The following is a 15,254-nucleotide window of genomic DNA, read 5'->3' as shown; positions in this document are numbered from 1 at the left end:
CGGAAGGAAAATTTAAGGTATCATTCGGTAGTCGAAATACAAAATCCAACGTTTAAAAGCTAAATTTTCGTACATTCTCGAGTCATTCAATAAGTCTTCAACGAAATCTTTTTATATTATTATAATTTTTAAATTTCAAGAGAAAAATAGCTCTGCGATTAATATTAGGCTCAAAAACTACACAAACATGGCTGCCGCGAGAACAAAAAAATTCCCCGTAAAAACAGACACACGGCGACAAAAATAGTCCAAGCAAAAGCTGCAAGATTTGATAAGATCTTAGTGTCTTACTCCCAAATAATCTTTGGTAATACGAATAGTTTTATCTAAAGAATATTTTAGAGACCTTACTCGTTCTTTATAGTAGTTCTCGAATTTATGAACCTGGTAAATCGGTTCTTAAGGTAGAGACGGCGGAAGGAGCCGCGTTACAGAATTATTTTCCTCCGCGTGTGGCGAGGTTCTTTCCAAGGAGCTTAGAATATATCGTGAAGCTCACCCAGGCACATGTTACGCACTTCATGTGTGAAGCCTTGTCAGCTTCTGATTCTACTAGGACAACGTAAAATCTACATTTCTCTTACTTAATAAATAATAAGTGTCAGGGTATGGTGTTAAATATATGTTATGGCTATAAAGTAAACTATCATGTGGATATCATAAATGACAGCACAAGTGAAATGTCAAACATCAAGACTACAAACCCGGCTTAATTCCAAACCCTCTTGTTCTGAAACGTTGGGCCAGTGGTTATGTTCCAAACCGTGCTCGTGTGAGTGGTGAGAAATAATTCTAAAATCTTGGGATTCTCGGTAAAGACTCAGTACGAGCTTTTGAAGAAGCGCTCCCTGACGCGGCTAAATTTAGTCTAAATTCAAGCATGCAGAATGCATCAATGTGGAAGGTGTTTACGTTTTTTATGGCGACGGCGTATCGTGTGGCGTGCTAATGTTTTTAATGGGGGTGATTAATTTGATATAACGAATGAATTAGAAGAATTGGTTAACGAGATAAAAGGTAAAGCAAAATTCGAAATGCAAATAATAACCCTTTATTAAATGAAACCATTTAAGTTTATAAAAATCCGATGGTCTCTAATTTAAGCGTGTGGGAATTTTTAAAGATTGTTTTCAGAAATATATCCGTTCCGTTATTTGTAACTCGATCCGCCATAACATTAAGTCCGATCATCTGCAACGATCTCCGTCTTTGTATTGGCCGAGTAGCTCTCCAAAGGCGGAAAAATCATACAATAGGGACTTGGGAATTCGGGCTTAATTCCGCCCCCGGTGCCATTATGGTATGTTTTTTAACTAAATGAAAGCTATATAAGCCCCTCCTCCTGGTATGTTTTTTAGCAGTGGTGGAAGAAAGCCTGGCGTTCCACGATGTTGTACAGCCAAGTCCCTAAAGCCCCTTTCGGAAATTTATGCGGGCATGCGCTTGTCGTACGTCGTGGATAAAATAGCAGACGACGCCATCGGCCAACAGAGATATGGCTGGGATTGTAGATAACGGAGTAAATTTAAAACTAAACTATGATAAACTAAAAATATAGGAACTTAAAGAAGTTTGTAAAAATATGGTAATACTATTTAAATCCTACTGAAAAAAATATTGCACATTGAATAAAAACAAGTTGAGAAAACCAAAATAAACCTCTCCGAGCCGAGACGAATTCACTTTCTAATCTAAACACAGGTCCACCAGCCAGTGAGAAAAACCGGAAATACGTAGTTCAAATTGTCGGGATATTGCGTAGGTCATTTGTAAAGGTTTATTCGTTTAACATTTCCCTGTGTATCCTCTTAATTCTAATGAGGACCTAATATCTATCACTTAAAGTAACAGGCGGCTCCATTATCACCCCTAGCATGCTGGCTAATCTTCTGGACACGAATTTTACCTTACCAAAGGCAGGAACCAATCAGACCTAATGCACTAGGTCCCATTGGTTCCTGCCTTTGGTTTAACTAGCCTTTGCCAAGCTTAGCCAACGTGTAGCAGAAAAGGCATCTTTCAGGGGCATCAACGGAGCCGTCCTTGATGAGCTTTAAGTGTGTATTTAACTTTCGGCTCACTCTGAACCGTTAACACCTCTTGTAAGAGAACACGAGACAAGGTCAATTCTGACTTAAATCTAGGGTATCTCAACACTTATAGAGAGACGAAGTATTAAAATTCATATTATGTAGTGATTAGTGAAGTTAATAGTTGCGTTTACACTATGTATAAATGTAGTAAAGCTGAATTAAAAAGTAAACACCAAATTTGAAATGTTAATATAAAAGATTTTCTTGGAATATTGAGATGAAACAGAGCTTTATAGCTACACAACTACTAAAAGAATCGTAATGCCGAAAAATATTTAAAATATTTCCATTTAATATTCTGCAAAAAGGAAATGTTATCGTTTTGTAAGAGATCTTATCATCCTACTCGCTTTATATTAACTTTGATACCCGTGTAGTGTTTCGATTCGGATGCAATCTTTATTACTCGTTCTATATAAACTCTCACTTGTGTCATTACATAGAAATAAGTTTATCTTAAATAATTAATTAAATATAACTGATATTAATTATTTTAATCGTCAGTATTTTACGTTAATTATAGTTAAGTCGGTTTAAGAAACTTAATTCCTAAAATAATTTTAAACATAGTTATATTTAACGTTATACCTCTAGGGAACACCTATATCAGAACTTTCGTAAATTTAGGGTATATAAGGCGATTGATTCACATTAAGTGATTAAAAATGCGCAATTGCGTGAACTTTTGGTGGAAGCCCTGCCTTAGGGAGGCTAGACGTTTCTCGTAACCCTAGCCGCTCGGCGCGTACATCTTAAAGGCGGATGCATACATACGCCGCTGAGCCGTTGCCGCTCTCCGTTGCCGCCGGCGCGCATGCGCTAAACCATCTCGGTTCGTGTCGCGCTGTGTTCCGCTTGCCGCTCGTGAGCCTTGGCGAGAATAGGATATTTTTCTATTTTCGCCGAAGGTAACGGAACGGCGGAGAAGCGCAATGCAATCACGACAGTTTAGACAATCACGTGGTTTCTTTAGAAAGCAGACGAATGTATTATTTTTCACGCGGTCGGTATTAGGTGTATAATATGGATTTGGAAAGAGACATACAATTAATTGAGCGCGTGAAATGTTTTGAACATTTGTATAATTTGAAACATCCAGAGTACTGAAATAAACTGGTGAAATCAAATTCATGGAAAACTATTGCAAAGGAGCTAAATATTGCAGGTATGAGTTAAATATCAGTTTAACAATTTGTATAGGTTTAATCATTGGTTTAACATTAACATATTACATTCTGGTGTTTTACAGAAGCGGAGGTTATCAAGAAATGGAAAAATATACGAGATCGATTTGTAAAAATCAAGAAAACGCCTAGTGGAAGTGCATCTTCCAACCCTTGGATACTCTACGATAAGCTATCGTTTCTTCATGAACATGTACAACATCGCAAGTCAGTTTAAAACAATTTGATTACTACTTGAGTTCGAATTTAAAAGTTTTAAATAGTGAAATGAACATCGAAAGATGTACTTCCGTATAATTATCAGTGACATGTATACTTAAATCGTACATATTACGTATTGATGTCATTGGTAGAGCTATTCAAACGATTTCATAGTGAATAGTGAACACTACTATCACTATTACATAACTCCAGCCTTACGTTTCTTTTATGACACCCACAGAACCATAAACAATTTCCATACTGCTCCACAGCAAAGTACTGCGATACTTCATCACAAGCTGAAAGTGTTTTCCATTCATTCTTTAGCCCAAGATTTAGAAATATCACACGATGGTCCAGCTTTGGAAACAGCTACTACTGAGAATGCAGACATAAATGCAGTTGACATTGTAGACGATGTTTTCGCTGCTGATGAAACAAGCAAGTCAAACACTACATCTACCACAAGTAGTGCAAGTACTTCGTCAAAGAGGGCTTCAAGCAATGAAGTTAAAAGCTCAGAGATAGGCCCTGTCGATAATGATTTTCGAAGAAAAATATCAAGGGTGGAAACCGGCTCCGAACTAAGCGAGCAGCTTCTGAAATCATTAAAAGAAACAGACGACATTATAAAAGACACAGCAGCGAAACGTAATTCGCCCGACACTCTTGACAAAGAAGATCACTTCGCAAAATTCATAGCTCAAGAAATTAGAGAATTGCCTGATGTATAAAAAGGCGGTTGCAAGAAAGAAAATCCAAGATATTTTATTTCAGTTAAAGTTTCCCGACAATAATGACAAATAATGAATTAAAAAATTAAAAGACATTTGTTTGACCGTTTAATTTATTGGTGTACTACCCATCAAAACTCTTTCTTTTTGGTAAGATAGTGAACCTTGGAGTGAATTTACGAATCTTACAAATTCTTCTCTTTTCGCATTGGCTGTCATAGAATCATGGTTAGATCCCAGAGGCCCAACAGCAATTAAACCAGTGGTTTCTTCGGAACGCCATTGTCCATCTCTCTCAATTCCTTGAGCGTCAACATAATCTGAAAATTTTGGTGGGCAATATCGTCTCTGCTCGTTGTTAATTCGTTCGTTCGTTATTTTCAGAAAGTTGTGAAGGGCGCATGCTGCTTTTATGAAACTGATCACATTGTTGGGTTCCGCAACTATAGGTTTTCGAAATATTCTGAACCTAGCAGCTAATATCCCAAAAGCGTTCTCAATGATACGCCTAGCACGTGATAGCCTATAGTTATATATTCTTCGGTTTAAATCCAGGGCAGTTCTAGGAAATGGCCGCATTAAATTTTCTTTTAAAGGAAACTTCGTCACCAACAAAAACATAGGGAATTCCGAGCCCTCTGCTGCCTGGCAATTGCCGTGGTTTTGGTAGATTCAATCTTCCATTTACCGACGCTTTTCCAAAGTCTGAATTGGCCAACACACCCCCGTCACTATGGTGACCCGAATCTAAAATGTCTAGTAATGTAAAGCAATAATTCGCGTCACATACCGCCATTAGCACGACACTGCCCGCGTTTATAGAGGAGATCCGGCGCCTATACACGGGGTCGTCGTATGAGTATACGCTGCATGGCTGCACCACCGCGCCCATTCCCAGTCTCGTTGGCCTTCGTCAGGGCTGCCCCCTCTCGCCTCTTCTGTTCCTGGTATACATTGATCGGTTGGTGACTAGTCTTATCCATCTCAAATGTGGCGCAACGTTGCCGGCTGTGGGGAACGGGGAGGCGATTATCATCTCCTGCGTCCTGTACGCTGATGATATCGTTCTCTTCGCGAACTCCCCCCGCGACATGCAAGCCCTCCTGGACGCCTGCAGTTCCTTTGCCTTGGAGACAGGCCTTCGGTTTAGCCGTGAAAAGTCTAACTCTATGGCTTTCTGTCGACTAGTCCGGCACCCCGGCTACGTTCTTCAAGGCTTCCGGGTCCCAGAGGTGGACGAATACGCTTATCTGGGGGTAGTGCTAACCAATGTCGGCAACTACCTGTCCAAGGCCGCCAACGTGCTCGCACAGAAGTGTAACCGCCTCCGCTGGTCCGTCCGCAACCTTGCGGAAGGGTCCTACAATAAATACTCCGTCGGTCGAACCTTATGGAAATCCGTTGCAGTCCCGGCCCTCACTCATGGAAATGAGGTACTTTGTTACCCCAAATCGGTGTGTGATACCTTGGAGCGTACCCAATCGATGGTTGGCAAAACGGCACTAAACGCGGGTTCGATGGCGGCTTACGCGGCAATCCAAGGGGAAATGGGCTGGAGCTCAATGGAGGCCAGAGAAGCTCGTTCCAAACTCAGGTACCTCGGCCGCCTAAAGTTCCTCCCCCAGGACAGATTGGCCAAACAAGTGTACGAGTCCATTCGTGCTAACGGTCTAGAGACCGCATGGACTTTCCGCGTCGCGGCGTTGGATAGAAAATATGGGGTCGGCACCGCTAGGGGTGAAGCAACATCCTATGCTACCTGGGCCAGCCAAGTCGACGGGGAAACAACCGAGCACGCTGAACGGACGTGGCGCTCCGCAATCTCCGCCAAGCAAAGCCTACGGCACTACGGGGCTAAAGCGCTTCCCTCCGTGGAGGCCTGCTATGATGGCTCTCACGGAGGAGGCCTCCTTTTCCAGGCACGGACGGGGTCCCTGCTTACGGGTGTCCGCCGCGCCGACTTCGGCGATTACCAGCGCACCTGTCGCCTCTGTGGTCTCCAGGACGAAGATGTCTTTCACGTCTTAATGGCGTGTCCAGAGACATGTGCCTCCCCCGCGACTTCCGATTGGCGACATGTCAATCGTGGTAGCCCGTTGGAAGTCGTCCTAGGTCTGGAGGGCTCCGTGTGGGACCACGACGCCGTTCGGGCCATCCTCACGACCTGGTGGACCAAAAATGAAGCCTGGCGACGCGCCCACCCTGACTCGTCCATACCACATTATCTGGACCGATAGGTCTCAAGACTTCCGTCCCCCGCTGCCACCACAAACATTTGCGCGTTTTGGTGGACTTATTAACTTCTGCTGCGCTCCCCCAATTGTAGGGAGCCGCCCTGTTTCAAAAGGGCGTACCATTGTACGGCGAACAATTAAACCTGTAAACCTGTAAACCTGTAAACCTGTGGTCCCCTTTGTAATTGTAAAATAGTGAGCCACCATTGCTGGTATAGTCCCATTGGACCGAATCCCATTCGACGGGAACCGCTTTTTGGTTTTTTATGGAGAATATATTTAAATTTCCAGCCCAATGGCGGGCTTCTGCTGAATGGGAATTTATTTGAAAGAATTAGTTAATTAAATGTCTGTGAGGGTTTCGAATCACCGCAGCAGCATGGTAGAATATCAGGCTTTTAATTCAGAGGCTCGGGTTCAAACCGCGAGAAGGAAATTGTAAGATTGGTTAGGTTAGGTTAGTAATATTTTATAAATCATTTAACTATGGTACGCCTTTTCCAAAATATTGATGTTTAGTTTCATTGACTTCCAAAACATTACTGTTATGTTAGGTTAGGTTTGGGTTGGTTAAGTTAGGTTAGTATTATTTTATAAATCATTTAACAATGGTAAGCAAGGCTCGTTTACATGTTTGCGAGAATTAAGCTTAAAGCGGAAAGTAGAAGTTGAAAGTCGAATCTTTTTCTCGCGCCTAAAAAAATCGCGTCTGCCAAAAGCGTTTGTTCCCGCTGCTCCACCCGCTCCTTCGTTTACATATGAGCTGAGCGGTAGCATGAGCCTAGATTGCAGAGTTGCCTTTCAGTTGGAAGTAAGCAAATAAAATGACGTCGACTGTCGTTAGTTTGCTTCTGCTTAAAAAGAAACTATTGCTTTTGAAAAACATTTGACATTTATAACAAACAAAATATAAAACAGAAAATTAGAATGGAACGTCGTTGGTGGGTACATCCTATATGGAGAAATAGAAGCCTTTTGGAACGTTTTTTGATATAATTTGTCAAGGTGCGTATATTTTCTCTAAATAATGTTGATTTAATTGAAAGTATGAGACAATGTGATTACACGTATTTCAAAAATTTTATCTTGTTCTTTTCTTTCTTTTAAAGATATTTTCAATGAGGGTGTCTACGCCTTTTTCGCGAGATAAACAAACGGAAAAATATCAAACGATATTCGGTCCTTGGCTATTATTGGCTTGGAAAAGCACGTGACTCTTCGCGACAAGCGAACATGAGCTGAAAAATCTACCACGGCAGATCGGAGCTTATTCGGAACACCCGCTTCATCTATGAGCAACAAGCGCTACTTAAAAAGTTCTCGCTTGTTTGTAAACGGTACGCCTAGAGAACGCAAACCCAAATACGCCTCATCTCTCAGCTTTAGGCTTCGACGTTTTCCATTTCTCGCGCACATGTAAACGAGCCTTTAGATAAGTGACAATAAGTCGCAAGATGACTTGGTCCAATTAGCTAGCTGATCTTTTTTCCAAAATATTCATGTTTAGCTTCATTGACTTCTCAAATAATATGCCTTTTCCAAAACATTACAGTTATGTTAGGTTAGGTTTGGTTTGGTTAGTAATGTTTTATAAATCATTTAACTAATGTACGCCTTTTCCAAAATATTCATGTTTAGCTTCATTGACTTCTCAAATAATATGCCTTTTCCAAAACATTACTGTTATGCCAGGTTAGGTATGGTTTGGTTAAGTTAGGTTAGTAATATTTTATGAATCATTTAACAATGTTACGCTTTTTCCAAAATATTGATGTTTTATAGCTTCAAATGACTTCTCAAATAATATGCCTTTTTCAAAACATTACTGTTATGTTAGGTTAGGTTTGGGTTGGTTAAGTTAGGTTAATAATATTTTATAAATCATTTAACTATGGTACGCCTTTTCCAAAATATTGTTAATGTAAAGAAATCCGCCTTTATTAGCTATCCTCTCCATTATCAATCACTCTTAAAATTAAATTTTGCATTTCAAACATCAATATATATATACAACGAAAACTGTAGGGTAAAAAAAAATTCCTTAGAAAAAGTGAAAACGTTTGCTTTTTAAATTCTGATATATATTTTCCCAAAACCGCACATTTGGGCTGTTTTCGGTTGAATGGGAAACGCGTTCGGTCGAATGGGACACAAGGCCATTGCTGGGAGCCTGGATCACGCAATGTTTACCATCAAGGGCACCACAGCAATTGGGAAAATTCCATTTCTCCCAATTTAAGTCTTTTGCTATAGTTGTCCATTCATTTTCATTTCTAGGGGCCTTCCCATACAATGGCGTTAAAACTTCCCAAATTGCTTCTGAAGTTTCGCGAATTATTTGAGAAACAGTAGAATGGCCCAATCTAAAACTGTAGCTCATGTCTATCATAGAACATACAGTTGGCAAAAATCTAAACACATTAAATGTTCTCTATAAATCCATATCTCTATATTCAAATGAAAAATGTTTTACCTGAGAGTGCATGCCAGTCGCTCTGCCGGAGAAATTGGTTTCCTCCACCTAGTTTCTTTTTTCACAAGTTTAGGTCCAACTAATCGAAGTAATTCATCGAAGGTCTCAGTTTCCATTCTAAGATAGTTAAAGAATCCTGGATAAATAAATTTCTTTAATGGGGATAATTAAGTTTATCAATGTAGGCCTTGATAAAGGATATATTACCTTCATGGTCATGCAGCCTCGTTTCTGCAAGAAGGTTTTGGAAGTCACCTTGTTGCCGCCTCTTGAGAAATATACGTTTCACCCACTTGGTTCTCTCTCTCTTGTTTATATTGTCAACAAGTAAAGTTAATATTAATTTTCGTCGCCTCAAGAGCAATAAATGGGAATCCATTTTGCCAAAGAATTCGTCTGCTACTGGTTTTCATTATATTTTGTGCCTACAACGCCACCTATATCTATGGAAAACGGTGGCGTTCGTGCTAGCGACGCGTCAAACCAAACAGTAGGTGTGTATGGTTTTCCGCCGCCGTTGGCCGTTGCCGCTACCGTTCCATTTACCGCTCCCAAACCCATGTATGCATCCGCCTTAAGTAGCCATTTCTCCAAGTAGGTAATTGCTGCAGCATTCCTCGATTTTGATGACAACCAATCAATAATAATTAGAAACTTATGTGGCCGTGATGATGGGGTGACAGAATCTTCGCAAGGAATTATATTAGTCTGTGAAAAGATTTTTGATATAAGTGAAACTGCATTTAAGAATGGTTAAGCTTAAATTAAATCGAAATGTTATTTAACTCGGCGTAAACATGAAAACCAAGGCCCACATACAAAAGTGGATATAAAATGCTGTTATTTTTACCTGTCTCAATTTTTTCCTCTTTGGTTCAGAATGTTCATCTTCTTGGATTATTAGTACACTAAATTTTCGTTTTGTAATAACCGTTTGTGTAGATTTATTTGATAAATCTCGTACATAAAAATTACATTGCGATTCGGCATTCTTCATCTTGGGCCTAGCGCAGCAGAAGTCTTTCATTTCCCCGCCGGCCCGCCTGAACTATTTTCCAACGACCATATCAAGGAACTAAATTTTACATTGGCTTGTCCGCGCCCGATATTGTGTATTTATGGTATTTGGCCTATCGATGATATTGCGCGAGTTTTAACATTATGCCTATGGGCTGATGTATACTTTCCTCCCGAAGGGAGGTTTATTATAGTACTTTTGCTCGGGGTAATTCTAAGCGCTTGTTGCACATTGCTATAAGCGTGCAATCAATGAATAATTTTCGTACCCAAACACATCTATTATCCCACAAATATTAGGTTTGCAACAAAAATATTAACAAAACTGTTCCAGTTCATAGAACAGAAGTTTGTTATTTACTTGTTTCATTAATCTATAACCCAAAATCATGCTATATTATTTTTATTCATAAATGGAATTATATTTGATATTTAAAAGATGAAAAAGAACCCCCGTAAAGTATATAGGCCGGGGTCACCTTAAAATAAATTTAACTAGCCTCGGCAAAACGTTAATATGGCCGCGGCCATCTTGTTATATGAAACCAAAACTAACGCGCTCCAAAATAACAAAATTGAATTTTTTATTTAAATATCTAAACTCACAGATTGAGCTCGACAGACCATTAAAATATGTTTGATTATTAAAAAGAATAACGAAAATCTGTCTTATCTGAAAAACAGATCTTCCTACCTGATCCTTTTAAATAGCTTGGTTTGGTGATTTTTGGTCACTTTTATGTCCCTTTTTGCTTACATTTTATTAATTATTAGTCACTTTTTCATGTAAATCTAAATGTGTGTCTGTGTGAGCCCTTCAGTTTTTGATTAGATCTAGGTTCGATGTAACGCAATTTAAAGAATCTTACGTTTTCAATAAAATAAAATTATCCACACTCTAAATCTAACAATATATGAGTCCTATATAATCCTTTAATTTTGCGAAGGGCATCCTATTTTACAAATACAATTAGTAATTAATTGTTTTCCCAAAAATACATTTAGGAATTATTTATTTTCCCACAAATACGTTTAGTAATTTTTTATTTTCCCACAAATACATTTAGTAATTATTTATTTTCCCACAAATACATTTAGTAATTATTAGTTTTCCCAAAAATGCATTTAGGAAATATTTATTTTCCCACAAATACATTTAGTAATTATTTGTTTTCCCAAAAATACATTTAGGAATTATTTGTTTTCCCAAAAATGCATTTAGGAATTATTTATTTTCCCACAAATACATTTAGGAATTATTTATTTTTCCACAAATACATTTAGTAATTATTTGTTTTCCCAAAAATACAATTAGGAATTATTTATTTTCCCACAAATACATTTAGTAATTATTTGTTTTCCCAAAGATACATTTAGGAATTATTTATTTTTCATTTATTTCTTAGAATACATCAATAAATATCTATGTAGTAATTTATGTCTCGTAAACAAATTCCTACGCCTATTTTCGTTTTAAGAGTCATTGCGAATTTACAAAAATATTAGTAATTTCAATATTCTAAGTAATAAAGTAGTATATACTATTAACTTTGTATTCCCTAATTGGAACGTACCCTCACTAGATAATTCCATTTTTTAAGAATTTTGAAAAAGACTGGTTTCATTCACTGACACGCCTGACAAAAAATTTGTTTACGGTTACAATTATTGTAAGAACTTCTATTTTGTTTCACTTAGTACTTTGGTTAGTTGAGTATTTGTCTTAGATTGCGTTAGCTATTTACACGCCATTATACAAACTTCATCTTATATTCATTTCCAAGTGTCACTTTTTTAAATAAACTCGGTTTCATCCTCGAACGACAATAAGAATTATCGTAGCTTAGTATCACCACGGGCCACTAAACTAAGAGGACATTTCAGTTCTGCTATCGGGCGGCGCTCAAGCGAAACGGTTTTTACTAGTGTCGCCTCTAGCGGTAGTTTTTAAAAAGCGGAACTACGTCATTTCGGTAACAAGGCGAGTGAGGCTGGAAAAGAGTATTTTTAGACAACGCCGCCATTTTTAAATGAACGGTGGCTGATAACAGGACTACAGGAGAGTAATTTTGTACCGTTAGTGCTGCTGGTTGGGTGTTTTTGAAGGTAAGCTGCTTTTATTAAATGTAATAGTTTAAAATTGTGACTTGTGTTCAAATATATATATAGGATAAAGAATTTAAATATGCCTAGACAATGACTGATGAGTAGTAAAGTTAATTCCAAGGAGGGAAATGGTTTAAAGGCTCTTTCAAAACGTGATATTACAAGTGATAATTCATGTGATAAGTTTCTAGGATCCTGTGATATTAATTTGAACAATAAGTCTGACGCACACGCACCAAACATTAGACCTTCAACTTCAACAATTCAATGGTAATTAAACTTTACAATTAATTTAGTACCTATTTCTAGATTTTGTCAGTAGTCTAATTCAACGACTGTTTGTCTAAATTTCAGTCAAAATACTCCACCCAAGGCTAGTGGGCTAAAGAAATTGACGCAAAAGCCCAAAATTAAGAAAGTAGCTACAAAAACTATTCGAGCAAAGAGAAACCCGAAAGAAAACCCCAACATTAAAGACCATAATGTAGTTTTACAGGCGAAGACCGAGACAAAGAAGGTTGTTGTCAACAATGAACCCTGTAGTCTAAAGTCACGGAAACGATTTGAAAGGATACCACAACCATTGGTGGCATCTGCACCATCAAAATTAAAAAAGAGAGTGCAATTAGTGTCTTCAAATGATTATGACCGAATGTTTCAAAACGTATTTAGTTTTGCATTGGGATCTATCGATTTTGCAATTGAAACCATGGAATTAAATTTGACGAAGTGAATTTGTTCTCATGGGCTTTAAAATTAGATAATGACACAACCAAAGAAATCCTTAAAACGGAGCTACAAGAACTTCTAACTAACACCAGCATGGATAAATTTGTGGCCGAGTCCAATTCGATTAAATTTTCTAGTAGATTTATGGAAAACATAATGCAAACCACATTATAAATTAAGGTAAAAACAAATTAATAATAACTTAATTATTTAATTAATAAATTAATGGAAAATAATTAATAGGAGCCAGAAGTAACTATTCTTCAAAAAAGAGCCGCAATACAATTTTTATTAGGCGAAATATTTGGAAGAAGCCTACGATACGATGGAATCTCAAACATTCCAATAGTTGATGAGCAACTCGAAGAGGAAAAAAGCTTGGATAGTTTTTTTTTTCGTTGTTGGAACGTTACTTAAAACCTTATAATCATCTACTGAAGGCCTGCTAATTTTCAATGAATTAACATGCGAAAAAGATCATCAAGAATGTGTCGAAATCAAAACAATGCATTGGACAGAACTGCAAGATCGTGGGGGTTTAATTTACGCGAAGGACACTTTCAAATTCTTTATGAGGATTCACAAGGTCATATTCAATATTTTTAGTAAAAAAAACAACCAAAGACTGAACAGAAAACCTGAAGTTAAACAAATACTGGATCAAGATGAACAATTACAGATTGACTGGAAAACAGTATGCGAAAGGAGTGGGGTTCTACAAGAAGCAGGGGAAAAACTTTTAAACAAAATGATTGACAAATTGATCAACACTGACGCTAATGGTCATGTGAAAAATGAGAAAAACGACTTAAAAGAGCAGCAGAGATTAAACAACACAAAAGCAAGGGCAAAGAGAAGTTTGAGACAACAGTTAAGTGATATTGGCAATTCCGGGTCGGGCAAAACAAAGCTGAAAAAATGTTCCTAAAATCAATGTATGGCAAAAAATAGTGAAAAAATGTTCCTAAATGTAATTTTATGTGATAAAATGTTCCTAAATTTACATATAGAAATGAAATAAACAAGTACAGTAAAAATATTTACTGACAAATATTTTATTGACAATTTTTTCCTAAGACCTTTATTTTTATATTTCCTCTTTTTATTACTGCGAGTGTAGGGCCATTATTGCAAAATTGTTGATAGGTGGGGTTCTGGCCAGATCCCAGAGCTTGACTGTGGCGACTAAATTCGTTCTCAAGAGGGTCTTGATTGAAATTTGCTGTCAAAATAAATTTCGCGCCTTTAGACAGCAAAAAGGGTATTATTTCTACCATTGCTTTAGCTGTAATATAGTTTCATGGTAAATATTTTGCAAATTCTGAGTTGAAAATGTATTATATGACATACTAGTTTGTTTTAATCCAGACATTGTTTCTTGACTAAGCAACATTTTTTTCTTTTCTTGGGTTGTGTAAGGCTTTTCACTTTTACTTTCTCTATTTTTGACATCCCCTTCCCAATCGCTAAGGTACTTCAAAAAATCCTCTCTGAGCCACTGTTTGAAACATTAATTTTAAAATAGATAGTGTATTAATATTTGGATTTATTTTTGCCATACCTTAAGTCTCATGTCAGTTGAACTTTCATATGGGTTCACCCATGGGTTGCGAGTTTGGTATCCGCTTTTAAGGTTTCTCACGTTCATGCAGTCAAACCAGTTGTTGAAAGTTCTTTAAAATAGTGTGGTCTCTGATACTGCTTCTCCAAACTCTTGTTCAATTGCATTTGCAACTGTGGCGCTGAGAACCTGAGTGGCTAATCTAACCTTCATTTTAGCTTGAGGTTGGGGATATACGTGATCATCGCTTAATTTATGTGCTTTCCTCAAAGTGGATCGGCTACGTTCAAGTTCATAATAGTAGTCCATACTAAGTCTTGACCGTTTTTATACATCAGACGGATTTTGCAACCATCTCGGCTGTTTAGAAGACAGTTTCTGACTGTTTTAATCAAATGTGGTGGGTCGAAGATAAAATAGATGAACCTCTCCTCATCAAAAGCATGAACATTTAAACACTTGTAGGAATCTCCTCCTTTTGCGTGCTTGATGAAAACCTTTCTATTTGTGGATGCACCATCACCAATAACGGCTACCACTTTAAAACCTTTAAGTTCGAGAAGGGCAATAGCTCGCCATACAAGGAAATTAAGTTCATCGCCAGTTATCGAATCAGTAGGAAAATGAGCCAGTGGAAATTTAAAATTCATTGTTGTGCCTCGAATCATAAAAACCAATGCATGCGTTGCAATGGGCTTTTCTTTCTTATCAAATAGCTGATGCTCAAATGCAGCAATTTTATCGTACGGATCACTGATTTTTGTGTAGCCAATTAGATCCCCTGTTTTCTTACTGTAAATTAGATCCTCTTTAATTTTCATTTCATCTATCAACAATGAAAAGTATTTTTGATAGTCTTTAAGAGTATTAATCTTCGCTTCTTCCGCTAGTTTATTAAACATAGTTGGTTGAAAATTTGGTT

At 37.7% G+C, this 15,254-nt stretch overlaps 2 protein-coding genes across 2 annotated transcripts; both read right to left on the bottom strand.

Moving 5' to 3' along the window:
• Positions 1–7,828: 7,828 nt before the first annotated feature.
• Positions 7,829–9,298, bottom strand: LOC149625317 (uncharacterized). Its single transcript, XM_089852127.1, has 4 exons — positions 9,127–9,298; positions 8,920–9,055; positions 8,637–8,857; positions 7,829–7,872 (listed from the first exon to the last, which is right to left on the bottom strand). The coding sequence occupies exons 1-4, from the start codon at positions 9,296–9,298 to the stop codon at positions 7,829–7,831; spliced, it is 573 nt and encodes a 190-aa protein (XP_089708253.1).
• Positions 9,299–13,826: 4,528 nt separating this feature from the next.
• On the bottom strand, positions 13,827–14,913 carry LOC149625316 (uncharacterized). Its single transcript, XM_089852126.1, has 3 exons — positions 14,333–14,913; positions 14,122–14,269; positions 13,827–14,056 (listed from the first exon to the last, which is right to left on the bottom strand). Exons 1-3 carry the CDS (start codon positions 14,417–14,419, stop codon positions 13,827–13,829), a joined length of 465 nt encoding a protein of 154 aa, XP_089708252.1. The 5' UTR covers positions 14,420–14,913.
• Positions 14,914–15,254: the final 341 nt, after the last annotated feature.

The sequence above is a fragment of the Phalangium opilio genome, unplaced genomic scaffold (assembly GCF_054372755.1).
Source record: "Phalangium opilio isolate 3A_F unplaced genomic scaffold, DU_Popi_V2 ptg000105l_1, whole genome shotgun sequence".
NCBI classification, from domain to species: Eukaryota; Metazoa; Arthropoda; class Arachnida; order Opiliones; family Phalangiidae; genus Phalangium; species Phalangium opilio.
The sequence above is the reverse complement of the archived record's forward strand: the minus strand, read 5'-3'. Positions and strand labels throughout refer to the sequence as shown.

What these genes read in the sequence shown, in the direction of transcription:
- LOC149625317 (XM_089852127.1), bottom strand. Translation starts at nt 9,298, where the DNA reads ATGGATTCCCATTTATTGCTCTTGAGGCGACGAAAATTAATATTAACT. An exon ending in GAGGCTGCATGACCATGAAG is followed by an intron (nt 9,056 to 9,126) that starts GTAATATATCCT and finishes TTATTTATCCAG; the next exon opens with GATTCTTTAACTATCTTAGA. An exon ending in CGACTGGCATGCACTCTCAG is followed by an intron (nt 8,858 to 8,919) that starts GTAAAACATTTT and finishes TAATGTGTTTAG; the next exon opens with ATTTTTGCCAACTGTATGTT.
- LOC149625316 (XM_089852126.1), bottom strand. Translation starts at nt 14,419, where the DNA reads ATGAACGTGAGAAACCTTAAAAGCGGATACCAAACTCGCAACCCATGG. An exon ending in CAACTGACATGAGACTTAAG is followed by an intron (nt 14,270 to 14,332) that starts GTATGGCAAAAA and finishes TGTTTCAAACAG; the next exon opens with TGGCTCAGAGAGGATTTTTT. An exon ending in GTCTGGATTAAAACAAACTA is followed by an intron (nt 14,057 to 14,121) that starts GTATGTCATATA and finishes ACTATATTACAG; the next exon opens with CTAAAGCAATGGTAGAAATA.